The sequence below is a fragment of the Cajanus cajan genome, chromosome 11 (genome assembly GCF_000230855.2).
Source record: "Cajanus cajan strain Asha chromosome 11, NIPB_CcT2T_4, whole genome shotgun sequence".
In the NCBI taxonomy this organism is placed as follows: Eukaryota; Viridiplantae; Streptophyta; class Magnoliopsida; order Fabales; family Fabaceae; genus Cajanus; species Cajanus cajan.
This window is the reverse complement of record NC_138527.1, coordinates 10229867-10255795: the sequence shown is the minus strand read 5'-3', so window position 1 is coordinate 10255795 and position 25929 is coordinate 10229867. Positions and strand designations below refer to the sequence as shown.

The 25929-nt window shown below is 35.0% G+C and overlaps 1 protein-coding gene and 1 pseudogene across 1 annotated transcript; one reads left to right on the top strand and one right to left on the bottom strand.

The window, feature by feature from the left end:
* The first annotated feature begins 205 nt into the window (after positions 1 to 205).
* On the top strand, positions 206 to 1594 carry LOC145953359 (ATP-dependent DNA helicase pfh1-like; annotated as a pseudogene).
* Positions 1595 to 8189: 6595 nt separating this feature from the next.
* Positions 8190 to 21435, bottom strand: LOC145953358 (uncharacterized). The gene is made up of 6 exons (XM_083067299.1): positions 21384 to 21435; positions 17485 to 17544; positions 17245 to 17352; positions 9949 to 11033; positions 9449 to 9804; positions 8190 to 8445 (listed from the first exon to the last, which is right to left on the bottom strand). Exons 1-6 carry the CDS (start codon positions 21433 to 21435, stop codon positions 8190 to 8192), a joined length of 1917 nt encoding a protein of 638 aa, XP_082923425.1.
* Positions 21436 to 25929: the final 4494 nt, after the last annotated feature.

Here is a 25929-nt window from a genome sequence, read left to right as displayed (position 1 = left end):
GAGTTGGGAAGATATGCTTTCACCAAATGGAACATGTTTTACCACATTCAAGAAAGCGGCTGAGCATTGGGGCTTTTTAGAAAGTGATAATAGTATTCATGAATGCTTAGTTGAAGCATCAAGTCTACGAATACCTTATGCTTTAAGAAGTTTGTTTGTAACTGTATTAATCTTTTGTGAACCAACCAATGTTAGACAACTTTGGGATGATTTTTACACCTACATGATGGGAGACTATCCTTCAACAAGCGTTGCTGCGACAACAAGTTTCATTAACATGTTATTAAAGGATTTGAATGACCTTTTGATTCAACATAGAAAACAAATCACAGATTATGATTTGCCAACAATAACAATGGAGAATACTCATAGTTCTTTGATGCCAAAGGTTATACAAGAGGAGTTATCCATCCAGGTAGATAATGAAGATGTAGAATCTGTGCTTAAATTAAATAATGATTAATTAATTGCATTCAATGCCATTATGAATGTTATCAATAATAAACAAAGTCAAGTTTTCTTTGTGGATGGACTAGGAGGAACAGGTAAAACATTCCTTTATCGCACTTTAATTGCAAAAGTGAGAAGCAAGGGACAAATTGTTCTAACAACTGCCTCATCTGGTATAGCTGCAACACTATTACCTGGTGGTCAAACTGCACATTCTAGATTTATGATACCAATCAATGTAGAGGCAAATTCATTTTGTTCTATAAGTAAACAGTCTGATCTTGCAAAACTAATTACAGAAACCACAGCAATCATTTGGGATGAAGCACCCATGACAAATAGATATGCTTTGGAAGCATTAGACAGATCATTAAAGGATATTCTAGATTGTGATGCTCCATTTGGTGGTAAAATTATAATATTGGGAGGGGATTTTCGTTAGGTGCTTCCTGTTGTTCAAAAGGGTACTAAGGCACAAATGATATATGCATGTATTGTTAAGTCTCATTTATGGGTTATCACAAAGGTTTTACATTTGAGACAAAACATGTGATCATTACAAGATCCTAATTTTGCAAAATATCTAATGCGCATTGGAGATGGTACTGAACCTACCAAATTTGATGATATGGTAAAAGTACCCCATCAAATCGAAATAACATGGGAAGGAGAAAATTTAATACAAAAACTTATTCGTGATACATTTCCACTATTAGAATCTCATACATGGGATGCTTCTTATATGGTAGAAAGAGCCATACTAACACCAAAAAATGAGGATGTTCAAAAGCTTAATGACATTATCATCAACCATTTCCTAGGAAAAGAACGAGATTTGTTATCATTTGATGAGGTTGAAGGGGACACACACAACTTATATCAACAACAATACTTGCACTTTATTACTCCAGGTGGTTTTCCACCACATAATCGAAAGGTTAAAAAAGATGCACCGTTGATGTTATTGCGAAACATAGATCCTAAAGTTGGCTTATGTAATGGAACAAGGTTATTATGCTGTGGATTCTTTATGAATATGTTGGATGTTGAAATCCTAACAGGTCTTAACGCTGGAAAGAGATCTTTTTTGCCCAGGATTAAACATAAGACAACACAAATCTTGGTGACTCCCGCATCTCACTGAGATTTATTATTTTCAATAAAATTTTAGCAATATCAAATATTTTTTCTATCGTTATTAATAGCTAAAATTCATTGAAAATTACAAATCTCGGTGATCTCCCACATCTCACTAAGATTTATTATTTTCAATAAATTTTAAGCAATATCCAATATTTTTTCTCTAACACAATTAACAGATGAAATTTATTGAAAATAAAAAATCTATGTCACTATCACAAGTCACTAAGATTTATTATGTTGAATATATTTCAAACAATTTTTGTGTGTAACACTCTTTATTGCCTGAAATTTGTTGAAAATTACAAATCTCGGTGTTTCCATCATCTCACTTAAATTTGTTATATTCAATAAAATTCAAACATATCAAATACTTTTTATATCGCTATTTATGGCTGAAATTCATTGAAAATTACAAATCTCGGTGATCTCCCGCATCTCACTAAGATTTATTATTTTCAACAAATTTTATGCAACCTCTAATACTTTTTGTCTAACACTATTATTGGCTCAAATTTTCTGAAAATTACAAATTCTGATGACTCGTACAACTCACTAAGATTTATTATTTTCAATAAAAGTCAAGCATATCAAATATTTTGTCTTTCGCTATTAATAGCTAAAATTCATTGAAAATTACAAATCTCGGTGATCTCCCACATCTCACTAAGATTTATTATTTCCAATAAATTTCAAGCAATATCCAATATTTTTTCTCTAACATAATTAATAGATGAAATTTATTGAAAATAAAAAATCTGTGACTATCACAAGTCACTAAGATTTATTATGTTCAATATATTTCAAACAATTTTTGTGCGTAACACTCTTTATTGCCTGAAATTTGTTGAAAATTACAAATCTCGGTGTTTCCATCATCTCACTGAGATTTGTTATTTTCAATAAAATTCAAACAATATCAAATACTTTGTCTATCGCTATTTATGGCTAAAATTCATTGAAAGTTACAAATCTCGGTGATCTCCCGCATCTCACTAAGATTTATTATTTTCAACCAATTTTATGCAATCTCTAATACTTTTTGTCTAACACTATTATTGGCTCAAATTTTCTGAAAATTACAAATCTTGGTGACTCCTACAACTCACTAAGATTTATGATTTTCAATAAAATTCAAGCAATATCAAATATTTTGTCTAACACTATTCATTCTTCACTAAAATTCATCGAAAATTACAAATCTCAATGACTTCAGCATCTCACTATGAATTATTATTTTAAATAAAATTCAAGCAATATCAAATATTTTGTCTATCGCTATTAATAACTGAAATTCATTGAAATTTATAAATCTCGGCGATCTCCCGCAGCTCACTAAGATTTATTTCTTCCAATAAATTTGAAGCCATATCCAATATTTTTTCTCTAACACTATTAATAGATGAAATTTATTAAAAATAAAAAATTTCACTGACTCTCACAACTCACTAAGATTTATTATGTTCACTAAATTTCAAAAGAAATTTGTGCCTAACACTATTACCTGAAATTTGTTGAAGATCACAAATCTAGGTGATTACCCCATCTCATTGAAATTTATTATGTTCAATAAATTTCAAACAAATTTCGTGTCTAACACTATTATCTGAAATTTGTTGAAAATCACAACTCTCGGTGATCTCCCGCAACTCACTAAGATTTATTATCTTCAACAAATTTCAAGCAAGTTTTGTGCCTAAAACTGTTACGTGAAATTTATTTAAAATCACAAATCTTGGTGACTCTCGCATCTCATTGAGATTTATTATTTTCAATAAAATTCGAGCAATATCAAATATTTTTTCTATCGCTATTAATAGCTGAAATTCATTGAAATTTCCAAATCTCGGTGATCTCCCGCATCTCACTAAGATTTATTATTTCCAATAAAGTTCAAGAAATATCCAATATTTTTTCTCTAACACAATTAACAGATGAAAATTATTGAAAATAAAAAATCTCTAGGACTATCACAAGTCACTAAGATTTATTATGTTCAATAAATTTCAAACAATTTTTGTGCCTAACACTCTTTATTGCCTGAAATTTGTTGAAAATTACAAATATCGGTGATTCCCGCATCTCACTAAGATTTGTTATTTTCAATAAAGTTCAAACAATATCAAATATTTTGTATATCGCTGTTTATAGCTGAAATTCGTTGAAAATTACAAATTTGGGTGATCTCCCGCATCTCAGTAAGACTTATTTTTTTCAATAAATTTCAAACAAATTTTGTACCTAAGACTATTACCTTAAATTTATTGAAAATCATAAATCTTGGTGACTCCCGCATCTCACTAAGATTTATTATTTTCAATAAAATTCAAACAATATCAAATATGTTGTCTATCGCTATTTATAGTTGAAATTCATTGACAATTACAAATATCGGTGATCTCCCGCATCTCACTAAGATTTATTATTTTCAATAAATTTCAAAGAAATTTTGTGCCTAAGACTGTTACCTGAAATTTATTGAAAATCACAAATCTTGGTGACTCCCGCATCTCACTGAGATTTATTATTTTCAATAAAATTCAAGCAATATCAAATATTTTGTCTTTCGCTATTAATAGCTAAAATTCATTAAAAATTACAAATCTTAGTGATCTCCCGCATCTCACTAAGATTTATTATTTCCAATAAATTTCAAGCAATATCCAATATTTTTTTTCTAACATAATTAACAGATGAAATTTATTGAAAATAAAAAATTGATGTGACTATCACAAGTCACTAAGATCTATTATGTTCAATATATTTCAAACAATTTTTGTGTCTAACACTCTTTATTGTCTGAAATTTGTTGACAATTACAAATATCGGTGATTCCCGCATCTCACTAAGATTTGTTATTTTCAATAAAGTTCAAACAATATCAAATATTTTGTATATCGCTATTTATAGCTAAAATTCGTTGAAACTTATAAAATCTCGGTGATCTCCCGCATCTCACTAAGATTTATTATTTTCAATAAATTTCAAACAAATTTTGTGCCTAAGACTATTACCTTAAATTTATTGAAAATCACAAATCTTGGTGACTCCCGCATCTCACTAAGATTTATTATTTTCAATAAAATTCAAACAATATCAAATATGTTGTTTATCGCTATTTATAGTTGAAATTCATTGGAAATTTCAAATCTCGGTGATCTCCCGCATCTCACTAAGATTTATTATTTTCAATAAATTTTAAAGAAATTTTGTGCCTAAGACTGTTTACCTGAAATTTATTGAAAATCACAAATCTTGGTGACTCCCGCATCTCACTGAGATTTATTATTTTCAAAAAAATTCAAGCAATATCAAATATTTTGTCTTTCGCAATTAATAGCTAAAATTCATTGAAAATTACAAATCTCAGTGATCTCCCGCATCTCACTAAGATTTATTATTTCCAATAAATTTCAAGCAATATCCAATATTTTTTCTCTAATGTAATTAACAGATGAAATTTATTGAAAATAAAAAATCTATGTGACTATCACAAGTCACTAAGATTTATTATGTTCTGTTCTTACCAGGAATCCGAGGTAGGGATGATCTGCTGGGTAAGATTGGTGAGCCTCCTTCACGGGTACGTTGATGCTCCAAGATGGGGGTGGTACATGCAAAAGAGACTCCGATGCCAAAGTTAGGGTTTGTATGAGTAGATGTCTCGTATAAGTAATGCACGTACCTTAGTATGGATTAAGGTTGCGTTGGGCCTTGGGCCTGAGATCAGTTGTGATCTAATTAGATAGCGGATCTCGTCTGGGTCGAGATCTCCTCAGATCAGTGATGATCTGGTTAAGTGACGAGTTGTCGTCACGTAGCGCGTATTCGAGGTCGTCATGCGCTATGATGCCGAGCTGGGAGCTCGGCCTTGCAGTACGGATAGTACACTAGCCCCCTGAGCTCCGAAGACCGTGGGTCGAGGAGTTAAGACCGAGCTCGTCATGTGGCTGTGACCCCTCGCGTACGCGTTCTTGTTGAGATGCCATGTGTCATAACTGGTCATTTCCGAAAACGTGCGAGTGGCGCGTTAATGGGAGTGGCGGTTATGTAATGATGGTTTGCCTTTATCATAATGGTTTTCAATTAATGTGTCGTCAGACGTGCCCCTTGGCTGACACGTGGCGTGACTATTTTGAATTTGGGAGAAACCCTTTTCTCTCCCTCGCGCCTCTTCCCCTTTCACTTTACTCTCTTTCTTGCTTTGGCTTCTCGAGTACGATAGCTCTCTTTGCCTTCTTGCTTCCATTCGTCTTCCGTCTCCATTTTCACAGTTTTCGTCATCATTTCCGGTAACCCAGTCATTGTTAGGGTTGTTTTCTGAGGAAGAGTACCAGGTACTTCCTTTCTACAGTTTTCTTTTTCCTTCTTTCCCAACCTCCTTTGAGTCTTTCTGTTTCTTTAATGGCTGGTGGAAGTGGTGTTGGTTCTTCTGCGCCTGCCAGGGGCAAGACGCGCGGCAAGGCGGTGGCTGTCGGGAAAGCCGTTGCCGAGAAGAGGGTTTCGCTTCCACCCAAGGACCTGGAGCCAAGCATCCCTGGTTACGACTGGGTCAAGCGCGATATGGGGGGTCCAAAGTGTGTTCAGATCGTTTCTAGAGGTCAACGCCATTTGGAGAACGCACCTAATTTGTGACCCTTCCATTTCCCGGATGATTCGGCTCGAACCCTGTCCGGCCGGTGAAGGTGTGTACATGGGGAGGTCTACTGATCCTCCCCATTTCTATGTCTACCAGTGTCTCTTCAGGGACCTGGGCGTCTGTCTTCCTTTTACTCAGTTTGAGTGTGATTTTTTGAATTACATCAACGCGGCTCCTTGCCAGCTGCACCCCAATAGATGGTGTTTTTTGAGGGCGTTTCAAGTTTTGTGTACCGTCCTAGGGATAGAGGTGTCCCTCCGCGTTTTTCTTCATTTCTACCAGTTAAAAATAGGTGTTCTGCCTTACGGCGTGCTGTCGCTGAGTGGGAGTAGAGATGGGGGTTTGTTTACCCTTTACGCCCAATCATATAAAAATTTTAAGCAAGAGTTTTTTCGGGTTGCCCTTGTGGATGTCGACCCTTTAGAGGATGGGGGTTTCTACTTCGGCGGGTTGCCGAAGTTCCCTTTCTATTGGTGCCCAAACCGTCTAGGTTTCACGGGGTGGACCACTCGCAATTGACGGCTTCGGAGGCGGTCGCCATTGAGAATCTTTCTGCGCTTCCTCGTCCGCTGGATTGCAAGCTCGTCCTGTCGCTTGCGAACTCGGCGCACAGGGAGAGGGGCCTGGAGAGTGAGTATTTTGTCTTTCGGTAGCTTGTTGGAGTTTGTGTAATTTTTCTTTGCTGATGTGTTTTATTTCCTGTCTGTAGGCATCATGGGCAAGAGTAAGTGGCGCGAGCTGAAGCACCGCTACAACATTGTCGAGCTCGAGGTTCCCAAGCCTCCGGAAGAGGAGATGTCCCCCCTGAAGGTCAACCGAAAAAGAAAGAGGGGCGAGAAGGAGGTCGGGGGGACCTCTGCCCCTCGCGGAATGGAGGAGGTGACTTCCAAGGCTGCAAATGCCGATGCAGTCGATCTCACTGGGAGCCCTCCGCTTGGGGAGGTTCCCCAAGTGGCTGTTGCAGGGACTGTTGAGCAAGTTGTTCCCTCTGCCGAGGTAGGTGTTTTGTGCTTTAATTTATCTTCTATGTTGATTTGGCTCGGTTTGTTAAGGTACTGTCCCTCTTTGCAGGCAGGGATAGTTGCCGAGGTGGAGATTATGGTTGCTGAGTAGGTCGCCCAGGCTGCCAAGGTGAGTACCTCGCTTTTTGCTCTTCCCTCTATCTTGTATATTAGTCTCTTATTTCTTTACATGAGGTCGGTTTTTGCAGGAAGGGGGTACTGTCGAGACCCCGGTGCCTCCGAGGTCAAAGGTGCCAGACCTGGACCCCCCCGTTGCTGAGCAGGAGACGCCCGCCTCCGTTTCTGTTGAGGCTCGCGGTAAGGGGCCGAGTGTCGAGGACCCTAAAGCCACGCCTGCCACCTCGGGGGCGCCGTCAGGTTCGTCGCAGGGGGCTTCTCGGAGCCAGTACATAGCTCACCGCTTTGGGAAGGGCCTCACCCAGGTGCGACTAGACCATGTGAGTGCATCGACCGACCTGAACTCACTGTGGAGCGCTGGGGTGACTACCGAGAAGTTCTTCCCCCAGGGTTCGCTGACCTCGGATGACCAGGGACTGATCGAGGGGGTTGGGCCCGTGGAAAGCTTCGACGCCGCCCAGGTCTTTCTGCAGAGAACTATGGCGATTGTGGACCACTGGAAGCATAAGTGGTCCACACAGCAGGAGGATTTGGTTAGGCTGAGGAACCGAGTTCAACCTATGAAGGACGAGAACAAGGTCCTGAAGGAGGAGAACAAGGTGCTGAGTGCCGCCCTTGGTGAGGCGAAGATGCAGGGCGCCGAGCTTCAAGCATCGAAGGCAGATCTCGCCAAGGTCCAGAAATTGTTTGAGATTGCCCTGCGCTCCAACGAAAATTATGCTTCCTAGGTGGGCGAGCTGCAGGGGCTCGTCGCGTCGTCCCGAGGTCGGGTGCGGAGCTTGGAAGATGAGGCGACGTCTTCCCGGGGCCGGGTTCGCTCTTTAGAGGACGAAATGTCTTTTCTGAGGGGAGAGCTTATTGTGGCGACTGAGTTGCGTCTCTGTGATGAGGTCATTCTCGGTGGCAGGGAAGAGTAGATTGCCGCCCTGAGAACGGATCTCGCGAAGCTGGAGGCGGAGAAGACGGCGCTGGAGAAGAAGCTTGAGGAGACCGAGCGCTCGGTTCTGATTGAGCATAAGAAGGGTTTCCTCAAGGCTGCCCGCCAGGCCAGGCTCCTCGCGCCAGGATCTGACCTTTCTGCCATGCACATGGGGAAAGTCATCCGCTTCGGGAAGCTGGTCAAGGAGGATGATGTTGAGGATAGCTCTAGCGAGAATGCCTTTGTGTAGGCTAAATATTTGTAATAGCCTAGTTTAATTTTTTCCTGCTTTACTTTTCTTGTTGAATTCATGTGTGGAACTTTAGAAACGTTGTTGTATATATGTGTATTTTTTGCCTATTTTCCATTGCGCTTGTTTCTGCTTTTGGTGTTCAGGTTTGATCGTTTCTTGTTTTCGCATTTTGAGACATGTGTTCAATGTCTGTTGTGTGCTTTTATGCTTGGTGATATTTTTCTTTGAGTCGATCATGCCGAGGTCCGAAATCGACCTCAGATACTCGTTAAGGAATTTTTCGTGAAGGTTCGAACTCGACCTCAATCATACTGAGGTTCAAACTCGACCTCAGATTTTCATTGAGTAATTTTTTGTGAAGGTTCGAACTCGACCTTAATGATACTGAGGTTCGGACTCGACCTCAATTTTCATTGAGTAATTTTTTGTGAAGGTTCGAACTCGACCTTAATCATACCGAGGTTCAGATTCGACCTCAGATAGACGTGTTAAGGTTCGTACTCGACTTAAAATTTTAGCGTAGAATGTGTTTCATCAAGGTTCGAATTCGACCTCGGATTTTAGCGTTTTAAGGTTCGTACTCGACCTCGAATTTATAACAGAATGTATTTTACCAAGGTTCAAATTCGACCTTGGATAAGTGCGTTAAGAATAGAGCATTTTGTGGTAAAATGATGAAGATAAAAGAATGTGAATAGAAGAGAATGAGTTACTTTATTGATGAAAATATGTGCCTCGTTAAAAACCCTCTCAGCCAAAACCCATTTTTCTGTTTTTTGGGACAAAAGACTTAGGCGGGAAAAGAGTGCACAACTTATTCGTACAAAGTTTAACTGAAATAAAAATTGAGATGCATAGCATTCCAAGTTCGCGATATAAGTTTCCCGCTGAGTTCTTCCAGTCTATACGCTCCATTTTCCAAGTCTTCTGTAACTCGGAAGGGGCCACCCCAAGTGGGTGCAAGCTTTCCATCTGACGTGTCCTTCTGTGCTTCGCCTAGCAATCGCCACACCAAGTCACCAACTCGGAAAGAGCGAGGTCTTACTCGGGTGTTGTATCTTCGGGAGGCTCGGAGCTTGCATGCTTCTTCGTGGATTTGAGCTTCATCTCTAAGCTCGGCAACCAAGTCGAGGTCGGCTGCCAACTCTTGAGCGTTCTGCTCGCTATTGAAAATTTGATGTCGGTGGGATGTCTCTCCGACTTCCACTGGGATCATTGCGTCAGTTCCGTAAGTTAGCCTGTAAGGCATTTCTTGCATGGTTGACTGGGGAGTGCAATGATATGCCCAGAGGATGCTGGGAAGTTCGTCGGGCCACTGTCCTTTGGCGTTCCCCAGCCGCTTCTTGAGTTCCCGGAGGATGACCTTGTTGGCTGCTTCGGCTTGGCCATTGGTTTGGGGGTGTTCCACCGAGGTTGGAAGATGTTTGATACCGAGTTCGCGGAGGAAATCCTCGAATCCCTGTGCGATGAACTGTCGGCCTTTGTCAGTAACGAGAGTGTGAGGGATTCTGAACCTGCAAATGATATTCCTCCAGGTGAATTTTTGCACGTTCTCAGTGGTGATTTTGGCGAGTGGACATGCCTCAATCCACTTGGTAAAGTAATCGATCGCCACCAGGAGGAACTTCAGTTGACCTTTCACAGAGGGGAATGGCCCGAGGATGTCCATCCCCCACTGGGAGAAAGGCCACGCCGACATCATATGGTGGAGAGCTTCGGGCGGTTGCCGTTGTGTGTTGCCGAAATGCTGGCACTCTTTGCACTTTTGTATGTAGTCTTGGCAATCCGACTTCAGAGTGGGCCAGTAGTACCCAGCTCGGAGTACTCTGGACGCCATTGAGCGTGCTCCGGAGTGCATGCCACATATGCCCCGGTGAATTTCCTTGACGACGTAGGCTGCCTGGGGCGCCGTTAAGCACTTGAGTAGTGGGGTAGAGACGCCACGTTTGAATAACTCATCTCCAACAATGGTGAATTTTGCCGATCTCATCCTCATTTTCCGAGCTTCGTCCTTGTCTTCGAGCAAGGTCCCTTCTTTCAAGTAACTCCAGATGCCTGTCATCCACCCTAGGTCTCCGTTGTCGCTAACATTGACGATTTTGTTGTCCAAACTGGGTGAGTGCAAGGTCTCCTGGATGATGGTTCGGTGCTGTCCAGGCCTTTTGGTGCTGTCGAGCTTTGATAGGAGGTCAGCTCGGGTGTTCTGTTCTCGAGGCACATGCTGTATGGTGAACTCGTCAAAGGAAGAGATCTGGTGGGATGCGACGTGGAAGTATCGCTGAATAAGAGTGTCCTTTGCCTGGTACGTCCCACTGAGTTGCTCCACCATGAGCTTCGAGTCACTGTTGCAACTCACTTTTTGAGCTCCGAGGTCGTGGGCTAGCCGCAGTCCTGCAAGGAGCGCCTCATACTCCGCCTGGTTGTTGGTCACCATGAAGCTAAACTTGAGGGATTGCTCCACGGTGACTTGGTTCGGCCCTTCCAATATGATACCTGCACCACTATTAATAGGTGAAATTCATTGAAAATTCCAAATCTCGGTGATCTCCCGCATCTCACTAAGATTTATTATTTTCAATAAAGTTCAAGCAATATCCAATATTTTTTCTCTAACACAATTAACAGATGAAAATTATTGAAAATAAAAAATCTCTAGGACTATCACAAGTCACTAAGACTTATTATGTTCAATAAATTTAAAGCAATTTTTTTGCCTAACACTCTTTATTGCCTGAAAGTTGTTGACAATTACAAATCTCGGTGATTCCTGCATCTCACTAAGATTTGTTATTTTCAATAAAATTCAAGCAATATCAAATATTTTGTCTAACGCTATTTATAACTGAAATTCGTTGAAAATTACAAATCTCGGTGATCTCCCGCATCTCACTAAGATTTATTATTTACAATAAATTTCAAACAAATTTTGTGCCTAAAACTATTACCTGAAATGTATTAAAAATCACAAATCTTGGTTACTTCCGCATCTCACTAAGATTTATTATTTTTAATAAAATTCAAACAATATCAAACATGTTGTCTATCGCTATTTATAGTTGAAATTCATTGAAAATTACAAATCTCGATGATCTCCTACATCTCTCTAAGATTTATTATTTTCAATAAATTTCGAAGAAATTTTGTGCCTAAGACTGTTACCTAAAATTTATTGAAAATCGCAAATCTTGGTGACTCCCGCATCTCACTGAGATTCATTATTTTCAATAAAATTCAAGCAATATCAAATATTTTGCTTGTCGCTATTAATAGCTAAAGTTCATTGAGAATTACAAATCTGGGTGATCTCCTGCATCTTACTAAGATTTATTATTTCCAATAAATTTCAAGCAATATCCAATATTTTTTCTCTAACACAATTAACAGATGAAATTTATTGAAAATAAAAAATCTATGTGACTATCACAAGTCACTAAGATCTATTATGTTGAATATATTTCAAACAATTTTTGTACGTAACACTCTTTATTGCCTGAAATTTGTTGAAAATTACAAATCTCGGTGTTTCCATCATCTCACTGAGATTTGTTATTTTCAATAAAATTCAAACAATATCAAATACTTTGCCTATCGTTATTTATGGCTGAAATTCATTGAAAGTTACAAATCTCGGTGATCTCCCGCATCTCACTAAGATTTATTATTTTCAACAAATTTTATGCAATCTCTAATACTTTTTGTCTAACACTATTATTGGCTCAAATTTTCTGAAAATTACAAATCTTGGTGACCCCTACAACTCACTAAGATTTATGACTTTCAATAAAATTCAAGCAATATCAAATATTTTATCTAACACTATTCATTCTTCACTAAAATTCATTGAAAATTACAAATCTCAATGAGTTCAGCATCTCACTATGATTTATTATTTTAAATAAAATTTAAGCAATATCAAATATTTTGTCTATCGCTATTAATAGCTGAAATTCTTTGAAATTTATAAATCTCGGTGATCTCCCGCATCTCACTAAGATTTATTTCTTTCAATAAATTTGAAGCAATATCCAATATTTGTTCTCTGACACTATTAAAAGATGAAATTTAATAAAAATAAAAAATTTCAATGACTTCCACAACTCACTATTACCTGAAATTTGTTGAAAATCATAAATCTAGGTGATTCCCGCATTTCACCGAAATTTATTATGTTCAATAAATTTTAAAACAAATTTTGTGGCTAACACTATCACCTGAAATTTGTTGAAAATCACAACTCTCTAAGATTTATTATCTTCAACAAATTTCAAACAAGTTTTGTGCCTAAGCCTGTTACCTGAAATTTATTTAAAATCACAAATCTTGGTGACTCCCGCATCTCACTGAGATTTATTATTTCCAATAAATTTCAAGCAATATCCAATATTTTTTCTATATCACAATTAACAGATGAAATTTATTGAAAATAAAAAATCTATGTCACTATCACAAGTCACTAAGATTTATTATGTTCAATATATTTCAAACAATTTTTGTTCCTAACACTTTTTATTGCCTGAAATTTGTCGAAAATTACAAATCTCGGTGTTTCCATCATTTCACTGAGAATTGTTATTTTCAATAAAATTCAAACAATATCAAATACTTTGTCTATCGCTATTTATGGCTGAAAATCATCGAAAATTACAAATCTCGGTGATCTCCCGCATCTCACTAAGATTTATTATTTTCAACAAATTTTATGCAATCTCTAATACTTTTTTTCTAACACTATTACTGGCTCAAATTTTCTAAAAATTACAAATCTTGCTGACTCCTACAACTCACTAAGATTTACTATTTTCAATAAATTTCAAAAAATATCAAATATGTTGTCTATCGCTATTTATAGTTGAAATTCATTGAAAATTACAAATCTCGGTGATCTCCCGCATCTCACTAAGATTTATTATTTTCAATAAATTTCAAAGAAATTTTGTGCCTAACACTCTTTATTGCCTGAAATTTGTTGACAATTACAAATATCGGTGATTCAGACATCTCACTAAGATTTGTTATTTTCAATAAAATTCAAATAATATCAAATATTTTGTCTATCGGTATTTATAGCTGAAATTCGTTGAAAATTATAAATCTTGGTGATCTCCTGCATCTCACTAAGATTTATTATTTTCAATAAATTTCAAACAAATTTTGTGCCAAAGACTATTACCTTAAATTAAATTTACTGAAAATCACAAATTTTGGTGACTCCCGCATCTCACTAAGATTTATTATTTTCAATAAAATTCAAACAATATCAAATATGTTATCTATGGCTATTTATAGTTGAAATTCATTGAAAATTACAAATCTCGGTGATCTCCCGCATCTCATTAAGATTTATTATTTTCAATAAATTTCAAAGAAATTTTGTGCCTAAGACTGTTACCTGAAATTTATTGAAAATCACAAATCTTGGTGACTCCTGCATCTCACTGAGAATTATTATGTTCAATAAAATTCAAGCAATATCAAATATTTTGTCTTTCGCTATTAATAGCTAAAATTCATTGAAAATTATAAATCTCGGTAATCTCCCGCATCTCACTAAGATTTATTATTTTCAATAAATTTTATGCAATCTCTATTACTTTTTGTCTAACACTATTATTGGCTTAAATTTTCATAAAATTACAAATCTTGGTGACTCCTACAACTCACTAAGATTTATTATTTTCAATAAAATTCAAGCAATATCAAATATTTTGTCTAACACTATTCATTCTTGACTAAAATTCATTAAAAATTACAAATCTCAATGACTTCAGTATCTCACTATGATTTATTATTTTAAATAAAATTCAAGCAATATCAAATATTTTTTCTATCGCTATTAATAGCTAAAATTCATTGAAATTTATAAATCTCGGTGATCTCCCGCTTCTCACTAAGATTTATTTCTTCCAATAAATTTGAAGCAATATCCAATATTTGTTCTCTAACACAATTAATAGATGAAATTTATTAAAAATAAAAAAATTTCAATGACTCCCACAACTCACTAAGATTTATTATGTTCACTAAATTTCAAAAAAAAATTGTGCCTAACACTATTACCTGAAATTTGTTTAAAATCACAACTCTCGGTGATCTCCCGCATCTCACTAAGATTTGTTATTTTCAATAAATTTCAAACAGTTTTTGTGCTTAAGACTATTACCTGAAATTTATTGAAAATCACAAATCTTGGTGACTCCCGCATCTCACTAAGATTCATTATTTTCAATAAAATTCAAACAAAATCAAATATGTTGTCTATCGCTATTTATAGTTGAAATTCATTGAAAATTACAAATCTCGGTGATCTCCCGCATCTCACTAAGATTTATTATTTTCAATAAATTTCAAAGAAATTTTGTGCCCAAGACTGTTACATGAAATTTATTGAAAATCGCAAATCTTGGTGACTCCCGTATCTCACTTAGATTTATTATTTTCAATAAAATTCAAGCAATATCAAATATTTTTTCTTTCGCTATTAATAGCTAAAATTCATTGAAAATTACAAATCTTGGTGATCTCCCGCATCTCACTAAGATTTATTATTTCCAATAAATTTCAAGCAATATCCAATAATTTTTCTCTAACACAATTAACAAATGAAATTTATTGAAAATAAAAAAATCTATGTGACTATCACAAGTCACTAAGATTTATTATGTTCAACATATTTCAAACAATTTTTGTGCATAACACTCTTTATTGCCTGAAATTTGTTGAAAATTACAAATCTCGGTGTTTCCATCATCTCACTGAGATTTGTTATTTTCAATAAAATTCAAACAATATCAAATACTTTATCTATCGCTATTTATGGCTGAAATTCATTGAAAGTTACAAATCTCGATGATCTCCCGCATCTAACTAAGATTTATTATTTTCAACAAATTTTATACAATCTCTAATACTTTTTGTCTAACACTATTATTGGCTCAAATTTTCTGAAAATTACAAATCTTGGTGACTCCTACAACTCACTAAGATTTATTATTTTCAATATAATTCAAGCAATATCAAATATTTTGTCTAAAACTATTCATTATTGACTAAAATTCATTAAAAATTACAAATCTCAATGACTTCAGAATCTCACTATGATTTATTATTTTAAATAAAACTCAAGTAATATCAAATATTTTGTCTATCGCTATTAATAGCTTAAATTCATTGAAATTTATAAATCTCGGTGATCTCCCGCATCTCACTAAGATTTATTTCTTCCAATAAATTTGAAGCAATATCCAATATTTGTTCTCTATCACAATTAATAGATAAAATTTATTAAAAATAAAAAATTTCAATGACTCCCACAACTCAATAAGATTTATTATGTTCACTAAATTTCAAAAAAAAACTTGTGCCTAACATTATTACCTGAAATTTGTTGAAAATCACAAATCTAGGTGATTCCCGCATCTCACTGAAATTTATTATGTTCAAAAAATTTCAAACAATTTTTTTGCCTAATACTTTTACCTGAAATTTGTTTAAAATCACAACTCTCAGTGATCTCCCGCATCTCACTAAGATTTATTATTTTCAACAAATTTCAAATTAACAAGTTTTGTGCCTAACACTCTTTATTGCCTGAAATTTGTTGAAAATTACAAATCTCGGTGATTCCCGCATCTCACTAAGATTTGTTATTTTCAATAAAATTCAAAGAATATCAAATATTTTGTCTATCACTATTTATAGATGAAATTCGTTGAAAATTACAAATCTCGGTGATCTCCCGCATCTCACTAAGATTTATTATTTTCAATAAATTTCAAACAAATTTTGTGCCTAAGACTATTACCTGAAATTTATTGAAAATCACAAATCTTGGTGACTCCCGTATCTCACTAAGATTTATTATTTTCAATAAAATTTAAACAATATCAAATATGTTGTCTATTGCTATTTATAGTTGAAATTCATTGAAAATTTCAAATCTCGGTAATCTCCCGCATCTCACTAAGATTTATTATTTTCAATAAATTTTATGCAATCTTAACACTTTTTGTCTAACACTATTATTAGCTCAAATTTTCTGAAAATTACAAATCTTGGTGACTCCTACAACTCACTAAGATTTATTATTTTCAATAAAATTCAAGCAATATCAAATATTTTGTCAAACACTATTCATTGCTGACTAAAATTCATTGAAAATTACAAATCTCAGTGACTTCATCATCTCACTAAGATTTATTATTTTAAATAAAATTCAAGAAATATCAAATATTTTGTCTAACACTTTATTCATTCCTAACTAAAATTCATTGAAATTTACTAATCTATGTGGCTCCCACATTTCCCTAAAATTTATTTTCAACACGTTTCAAATTATTTGAAATTATCATTTTGTCTAACACACTTTATTATAAGCTGAAAGTTATTGAAACCAGAAGTCTCGATGGCTCTCACATCCCACTAAGACTTATTATTTTCAATATATTTCAAACAACTGCCAATGTTTTTTGTCTACTACTCCATTAGCTTAAATATATTGAAATCACAAATCTAATTGTTTCTTAAAAGAAAAGGAAAAAAACGTTGAAAAACAAAAGGCTTCAAAGAGAAAAGATCAACCCATTAATGCCCCCTATACTAATTGTGGTTCTCATTTTCTTAAAAAAAATTAATTTTAAGTTATTTAAGATGTTGTATAAGGGAAGAAAAGAAACATTAGTTACCTCTTGGCACAGAGCCAACATGCCAGCCTCAACACATACAACCTTCAGTTGTGCTCCATTGAAATCATCTGTAAAATGAGCAAGTTCTTCAAAGTTAACATCAGGGTGAACATTCATCTTCCTTGAATGATCTAAAATATCAAAGTGAGCACAATATGTAAATATTTTTTTCCAAAAATATGTTAGTAGATAAATTTTGAAGACACTAAACCTGTAGAATCCAAGCCCTCCTTTTTCAATTGATTGTGGAAACTCAATATTACAATCCAATCTCCCGGAATGCATAAGGGCGAGGTAAAGAATATTTGCAATATTGCTATAACCTACAATTGACAAGAATAAATGAAACTAAGTCTTGAATAACATAGTTTAAATGAACAAAATCCAATAAGTTTGGTGCCAACTGTTAAATCTAGTTTATCGATATTTGAGATGTTAACATGTTATAAAAGAATTGTGAAGTCAAAAAAATAAAAAATAAAATTATGAGACCAGTCCCCAAACATGGGACTTGAGAACAATAGGTCATATTTTGAAACAATGGAAAATAGGTGTTGTCTACATTGATATTAGACACAAAATTCAAAAGGATATAACCCACCTCAAAATAATATGAAAATTAATGTATTTCTAAATTTTACTTATCCTTACATCAAAATTGAATAAAAAAAAATAACACCAAAAACAATTGTTAATTATTGGCTATTTTAAAAAAATAAAATAAAGATAATGATATATGCACAAGTATTTCTAGTTGAGTTAATTAGATATTTTCTTTTCTATTATTAGAATCAAATTATGTGAAATTTTCTTATAGAACCTTAGAGGTACACTCACAAAGGAATTAAAATTGGCTTGGGTTTTCAAAAATAGGTTTAAATTTGGTTTTAAAATAAGTTTATGACTTGAAATCCAATTTGATTTCAAAGCTAGTTTTAAATCATAAACCTGTTTTTAAAACTAATGACGTGGTTACACTTTTTAAAAATAAAAATAAAAATTAAATGCAATGACGTGGTAATTTATGATTGGAGGGACAGGATTTAGAGACAGGAGTTGGAGACAGAAAATTTTGATCCTCCAATAGATGTTGATGTTGTCAAGTGTTATGAAAAGAGAAAGCATAAGAGAGGGAAAGGGTCGAGAAAAGAAAGCTTGGCTTTTTTTTATTTTTTATTTTATAAAATGTAGTCTTTTTGGTTAATGAATTTGTGGGTTTTAATTTTGTGATGATTTACTCAGTGTTCTATTTCAAATTTTTTATTGTATTAAAATTTTTTATAAAAGAATACTAAAATAGTACCCTGTACACTTTAATTCCCCAACTAGCATCACTCATTGTATAAGGTCAAAATTCAGTTCCCCGAAAACTGAATTCTGACCTTAATTTTGTCATCCCCGTCGGCGTGGGCTGCCGGAATTCGATTTCTGAGGAACCGAATTCTAGGCAGCCAATTTTTTTTTCCATTTTCAGTTTTGCATTTTTAGTAAATAATAAATTATGAATAATAATTAAATAATAAATAATAGTTATAATAAAAATTAAATTTAAAAAATTTAATAACTTATAATGTTAATAAATAATAAGTTTAATAAGTTATATTTATAATAAATTTTAATTTTAATAAATAATATTTATAGTAAGTTATTTTGAAAATAAAATTGGAATTTAATAAATAATAATTATAATAAGTTATATTTATAATTTTTTAAAATTTAAAAAAAAAATTAAATTTGAAAAAAATTTGAAAAATATGTAATTATTAAATCATAAATTATATTTATAATAAAATTCAAATAAGAAAAAGTTAATAAATAACAATGATTAATGTTGGATACGTCTACTCGAAAATTGCAAGCAAAATCATTGAAGATCCACAGTCAAAGGCTAACACTCATAGAGTTATCACCTTTGAAAGATCAAGCACTAGATTTCTAGTGGAAGAAACACAACATCCAGGAGAAGTTCGACCCGCTGGGAGATTTACGGTTAGGCTAGATGAGATATGGTGTGATTATGACAAGTTCCAAAAAGTTCATATCTTTTGCTCGCATGTACTCGCTTCATGCTTACTTGCACACCACGATTATCAAAGCTACATATCTCCCATATATACCTTACAACAAGTTGCAAAGGTATACGAAGGACGGTTTGGAGAGCTCTAACATGAAGATTATTGGCTTACTTACACTGGACCAACTTTGTGGCCAAATCCGAAACTCAAAAGAACTTTCAAGGGTCGGCCTAAGTCTAGCAGGATTAGAACAGAGATGGACATTAGAGAACAACGTAATCGTGTCAAAAAATTGTTCTTATTGTCACATCCTTGGTCACACTAGGAAGACATGTTCAAATATTGATCAAGCATTTAGTTCCCGCCACCAATGATCTTTATTCTTGAAATCAGTTTTAAGTCTAATGAATGTAATTTTCATTCCAAATATAATTACTATTTTTAATTTTAATACATACTAATTTATTAAATTTAGTAATTATACACATATTTTAATTGTACATATTATTATTATTTTTAAACACACACATATAAATATAACTTATTATAAGTATTATTTATTAGATTTCATTTTTATTTTTAAAAAAACTTATTATAAGTATTATTTATTAAATTTCATTTTTATTTAAAAAAAACTTATTATAAGTATTATTTATTAGATTTCATTTTTATTTTAAAAAACTTATTATAAATATTATTTATTAAATTTAATATTTATTATAATTATAACTTATTACATTTTTTATTTCTTCACATTATAACTTATTAACTTTTTTAAATTTGAATTTTATTATAAATATAACTTATTATTTAATTGTTATATATATTTCAAAATATTTAAAATTTTAAAATTTTTTTTTTAAATAAATATAAATATTAATTATTATAATTACTATTTATTAAATTCCAATTTTAATTTCAATATAACTTATTATAAATATTATTTAGTAAATTTAAATTTATTATAAATATATCTTATTAAATTTATTATTTATTAACATTATAAGTAATTAACTTTGTAAAATTTAAATTTTATTATAATTATCATTTATTATTTAATTATTATTTAAAATTTGAGTTTTATTAAATATTTAATTTATTATTTACTAAAAGTGCAAAACGGAAAAAGAAAAAAAAAAGAAAAAGAAGAAAAATTGGTAGCCTGGAATTCGGTTCTCCAGAAATCGAATTCCGGTAGCCCACGCCGGCGCGGGAGGACAAAATGAAGGTCAAAAATCGATTTTCGGGAAACCGAATTCTGACATTGTACAGTGAATGATGCTAGTTGGGGAATTAAAGTGTACAGAGTGCTATTTTGGTATTTTTTTTAAAAAAAATTAATACAGTAAAAAATTCTTCTATTTCTTGTATGTTAGTAAACTGACTTTATGTTTTCTTAGATTTTCTATTTTTGGGTTTGTATTTCCGAGGTAATTAAAGCATGCAACATTTGATGGTACCAATAAGATGTAAAATTTCAAATGATGATTATATTTGATGGATATCACCTGACTTTAAGGAGACGCGACAAATGTATTGTATCATTAAGATAAAGTCGGGTCAGCCTTTAGTAGACCAAATTCCTTATGCATGTGTTCGTGTATCATTATTGAATTTTTCTATTTCATCCGCACATTAAAGTTTCTCCTAAATATTTTTATCTTTTTTCTTCTTTTTATTTTTGCACTGTTAGAGGAGGTTGATGGAAAACATTTGTAGTTGATATATTCAAACATTTCTGCCAAAATGTTCATGCGAAAAACACTTCCTTGTCGCTTTCCTCCTGTGGATGAATCCCTTGGCCTTGTGATGAGGGTATCCCAGATTCTCCTTTCATAGGGGTGGGGGAGGGTACTTGCAAAGGTAGTCTGACGCTCAAGTGAGTATTTGGTGTATAGCAATAAAGACTACATTATTAAATTAATGATCATATCTCTCTCATTAGTCCTATTAATGTTGTATTTATAATGATGTTTTTGGGCTTGATGGGCCTTTTGGGATAATGGGCTTGTACTTACACGACTCAGGTCATCTTCCCGGTTCGAACAAGTCGTCTCCCTTGCTAAGTCTGGCCGAGATTGTACGAAGTTGATTGATGAGTTGAATTCCTTCTCTCTGGTCTCCTCACTCGGGCGTCTCGGATGTACCTGCAAAAAGGACTCCGACGATCAAGTTAGTTAGTTGTCCTATCTCATGCATTGTCTATATTATTACCTGTGGTCTTTCTCGGATAACCGTGTAACTGATGATTGGTTACTTTTTGAGGGTTATTGGTGGTTAAGTCGTATTCAATGTCGTTGGTATGCTGAGGTGTGTTATCGATCTCTCCTCTCCGATGTCACACCTTAGCCTTTTATATGTTTATTTTAGTTTGGCTAAATGGTCATCTCGGTCAAAGTTGTCTAATGAACTCGGCTGAGCTCGGCCTTAAGCGAGGTTGGTACATAAGCCCCCCAAGCTCTGAGCGAGGTAGGAGCGAAAGAGGTTTATAAGGCCGGAGTGGCCTAAATGCAGAGATGACCGAGATTGAAAAAATGAGGGGTTATGACGCAAAGAATTGTTGCGCAAGGGATGTGACGTGAGGAGTCACAGATAAGATAATGACAGTTGGTACTCAAGGGGTCGTGCCGTTTCAGCGCACGTGTTGAAGAGTGATGGGATGTAATAAATGGGCGTCACATACGAAATGACAGGCGCGTAGGGATGTGTGATGTTTAAAGAAAACTCTTGGGTTTTAGAGAGGTGTAAGAATAACTATGAAAACATTTGGGTTTTGAAGAGATGTAGGAATAGCCATTAAAAAGGGGTCTGTGCATATGCTTGTGAGCATTCACTTATCAGTCGTACGCGTTGTTAAAGAGGTATTAGGAGGTGAAGCGTGACAGTATCGTCAACGTGCGTAAAGCGCTTGCATATCCAGGTATTCCCTTAGCCCTGCTGCTTTGCATTTAAGTTGTAGCTACGTTCTATACGAATCCCGGAGGTTTAGATTAAGAGAATAGGGTAGAATGAAAGGGGATAAAGGAAAAAGTAAAATGATTGAGGAGGAGGAGACGAAAGGGCGAAGAAGGGGAGGAAACAATCAGAGAGATTCTCACCCCATAATTGTGACATCTGGGTACGAATGGGTAAGAGGCGATGTTGGTCAATATTGCAGCAGGTTTGGGGATTTGATGGGGGTGAGCGTGTTGCAGCATCACCTGAAGTTTTGTGTGCCTCCTATGTTAGAGCAAATCATAATAGAGCCATGTTCATCTGAAGAGCGTGTGTACTTCCAAGGATCAAATGTGTCTCCTAGTGTATATATGTATAAGTGCGTGTTTAAGGATTTAGGGGTTCTGATGCCGTTCACACCATTTGAATGTGAGTTCTTGGAAAAGGTTAACGTGGCTCCAAGTCAACTACACCCTAATAGTTGGGGTTTTTTGCGTGCATTTCAAATATTGTGTGCAGTATTAGGGATGGAAGTGAGTGTACCGAAATTTATGCATTTTTATCAAATAAAGTTAGGAGAGCCACCTTTTGGTTGGGTTTCATTGAGTGGGAGTTCAAAAGGAGGGGGATTGTTCCAAATATTTACACAATCATACAAAAACTTCAAGCAAGAATTCGTCAAAATTCGGTCTACGTGTAGTGATCCGAGTTTAGATTGTGTGTTTTTCTTGAATGGAAAGCCGAGATTTCCCTTCTACTAGCAATCTCAGCCTGTTAAATTTTCTGGTTCAGAAGGTTTGGAACTGACAACCTCCGAGGTGGAAGATATAGAAAAATTGCAAAAGCTACCTCGGCCTTTAGAAAGCAAGTCAATTTTAGTGCTTGCTGGATCAAAGAATCCTCAAGATGATCTAGAAAGTAAGTTATAATTATAATGTTGATGACGAGTTAATATGTCCTGAACTGATTCTAACCCATAATATTATGCTGGCTGATGTAGGTATCATGGGGAGGAGCAAATGGCGTGAATTGAAGGGGAAATTCAACATAGAAGAGATTCCGGATGCAGCTCCTCCTAAGCCGAAGGTGAAGAAACAAAAGATAGGAGGTGACGAGTCAAAAACTGAGGAACGCAAGATTGTTGACAATGTTGTTAGTGAGGGGCATGAGAGTGCTACTCATATTGTAAGTTCCAGTGCTCCGAAGGAGGATGCGGTCAAAGATTCGACCATTCCTGTTATTAACTTGGAGGAAGAAAAGGTATGTTTCTCGTTGTTATTGGAAACTATTATATGATTGTGTGAATTGATCTAATTTCAACTTGTTCTTTTGAAGCATCCAAACACACAAATACAAGTTCCGAAGTCTTCGGAGCAGTTAATGTCTAATTTGGAAGCTTCTCTGTCTCAACTCGGTGTGAGTTCGCTGACCATGAACCGGCCGAGATCATTGCATCAAAGATATGATACAGAGAATCCGTTATCAAGGTTGGATCATGTAAGCATGTCACCCGACGTGACTTCCTTTTGGAATGCCGAGTTGACTACAAATTCATTCTACAAGGAGGATCCAGCTTATATTGATGATAAAGCATTAATTGAAAAGGTTGGGGCTATTCAGGGTTTGGACTCAGTGCAAGTATTTCTGTAAAGATCCATCGTTGTGGTGGATCATTGGAAGAAGAGGTGGGAAAGAAATGCTGCGTTGATGTCCAAGATGAGAGCTGAAAATGCTCAGGTTGGGTCGTTGGTTAGTGAAGTCGGCGATCTAAAGAAAAAACTGGAGGAAAGTTCCAAGGCCTTTGAAATGTCGGTGAGGTCTAATAAGTCTTATGCAGCAAAAGTGGAGGATCTTTTGAAGCAGGTGAACCTGTTGGAGAAGGAGAAAAAAGCTCAAGCAGAGAATGTAAAGATGTTGGAGAAGAAAGTAACAGAAGGTGAGGGAAACATTCAAAGTTTGAAGGGCGAGATGGTGGAACTTTATAAGAAGAATAAGGCCTGTCAAGAGGTTATTGCGACAAACGTGAGGAAAATTGGAGAAATCGAAAATGAGAATAGGAAACTGAAGAAAGAAATTGAGACTACTGAGTATTAAGTAGTTGTAGAGCACAAGAGGGGATATTCTAAGGCCCTGCGGCAAGTGAAGCTTATTGCTCCGAACATCGACTTGTCGGATGTTCATATTAGCAAAGATGTCTACAAGGGGGAGTTGGTCAACGAGGACGACATTGCTGATGAGATGAGCAGTGAAGAGGTTAATGAGTAATTATATGTATTGACTAATTGACTAAGTAGTAGGATGTTTGATGTTTAGGATTTATAGTTACTGTGGCCTTTAAAGGCTAGACTTGGTATAACTTTTATAATATTTTGAATTGCATTATGGATATTTTAAATGTTTTGACGAATGATAATATGATGTTTGAGGTTGACGCCTAGATACTTGAATGATGCTTGCCTGATGTTGGTAGAATAAAGTTGGTTTTAACTAGGGCGTGTATTTTTCAAATGACTCTTAGCTAGGACTTTTATCTAAATTGTGGTATTGTGTTGCGGGGAACCAAATCTAACTGAATTATCGTTTAGACTTGGCTAAACCATTATTCAGATGTGGTCAAATTTGACCAGCTCAAACTTGGCTAAATTATTGCTTAGACTTGGCTGAATTAATGCTCGAACTCGGCTAATTTAACTTATTGCTCGAACTCGGTTGATGGAATGCTCAAACTTGGCTAATGTAACTTATTGCTCGAACTCGGCTAATGGAATGCTCAAACTTGGCTAATGTAACTTATTGCTCGAACTCGGCTAATGGAATGCTCAAACTTGGCTAATGTAACTTATTGCTCGAACTCGGCTAAGTTATATATTAAATTGTAAACAATATAATTGTAAACAATATTCGAGCTTTGCTAAGCTTCAGACCAGAATTAACATCAGCTCTAGGATTGGACAATATTATAAACATTGGCTCATACTTGGCCAAGTTTCGAATTGAAATTGAAATTAACATCGGTCCAGGATTGGACGAGTTTATGAGCATTGGCTCATACTTGGCCAAGTTTTAAATTGAAATTGAAATTAACATCGGTCCAGGATTGGACAAGTTTATAAACATCGGCATCTGGATGGTATCATAATCATTGGCGCAAACTTGGCCAAGCTTCAAATTATTATTATTATTATTATTATTTTATATTTTGGCTCAGGTTTGGCCAAGAAGGGAGGATAAAAGTTGAACAGGTGAGAAATTAAATCGATATGTAAGAGAGAAAAAATCAAACTATAAAAAAGAGAGAACTTGTAATATTGAATATAGAGTTATATGTGTATTACATCTCTCTTGCTGACCTCGGGTATGCCTCGTTAAAACCACTTCAGCCAAAACCCTTCTTTTTTTATAGGGAAAAAAGACTGAAGTAGGAAAAAGAGTACAATACCTGGGTTTACATGCGTATTTAACTGAAGTAAAATTTCAGGTGGGTGGCGTTCCAAGTTCTAGGGAGAACTTTGCCACCGAGTTCGGCCAGTCTATATGCTCCATTTTGTAGGCATTCTAAGATGCGAAAGGGTCCCTCCCAATTTGCTGCGAACTTTCCTGTCGAGGCATCCTTCCGAGCATCGCCTGTAGCTCTCAAAACGAGATCTCCTTCGTGGAAGGATCTCGGTTTGAGCTTCGAATTGTACCTCCGTGATGCTCGAAGTTTACATGCTTCTTCTTGCACTCTGGCATGTTCTCTTGTTTCATCAAGTAGATCTC

Bases quoted from the DNA above. Each gene is read 5' to 3' on its own strand.
- LOC145953358 (XM_083067299.1), bottom strand. From the start codon at position 21,435: ATGCATGAGATAGGACAACTAACTAACTTGATCGTCGGAGTCCTTTTT. The intron at 17,545-21,383 runs GTACATCCGAGA...TGTCAATTGTAG, and splicing joins CGTCGGAGTCCTTTTTGCAG to GTTATAGCAATATTGCAAAT. The intron at 8,446-9,448 runs GTATAGACTGGA...TGTGCATGGCAG, and splicing joins GAAGACTTGGAAAATGGAGC to AAAGGTCAGATCCTGGCGCG.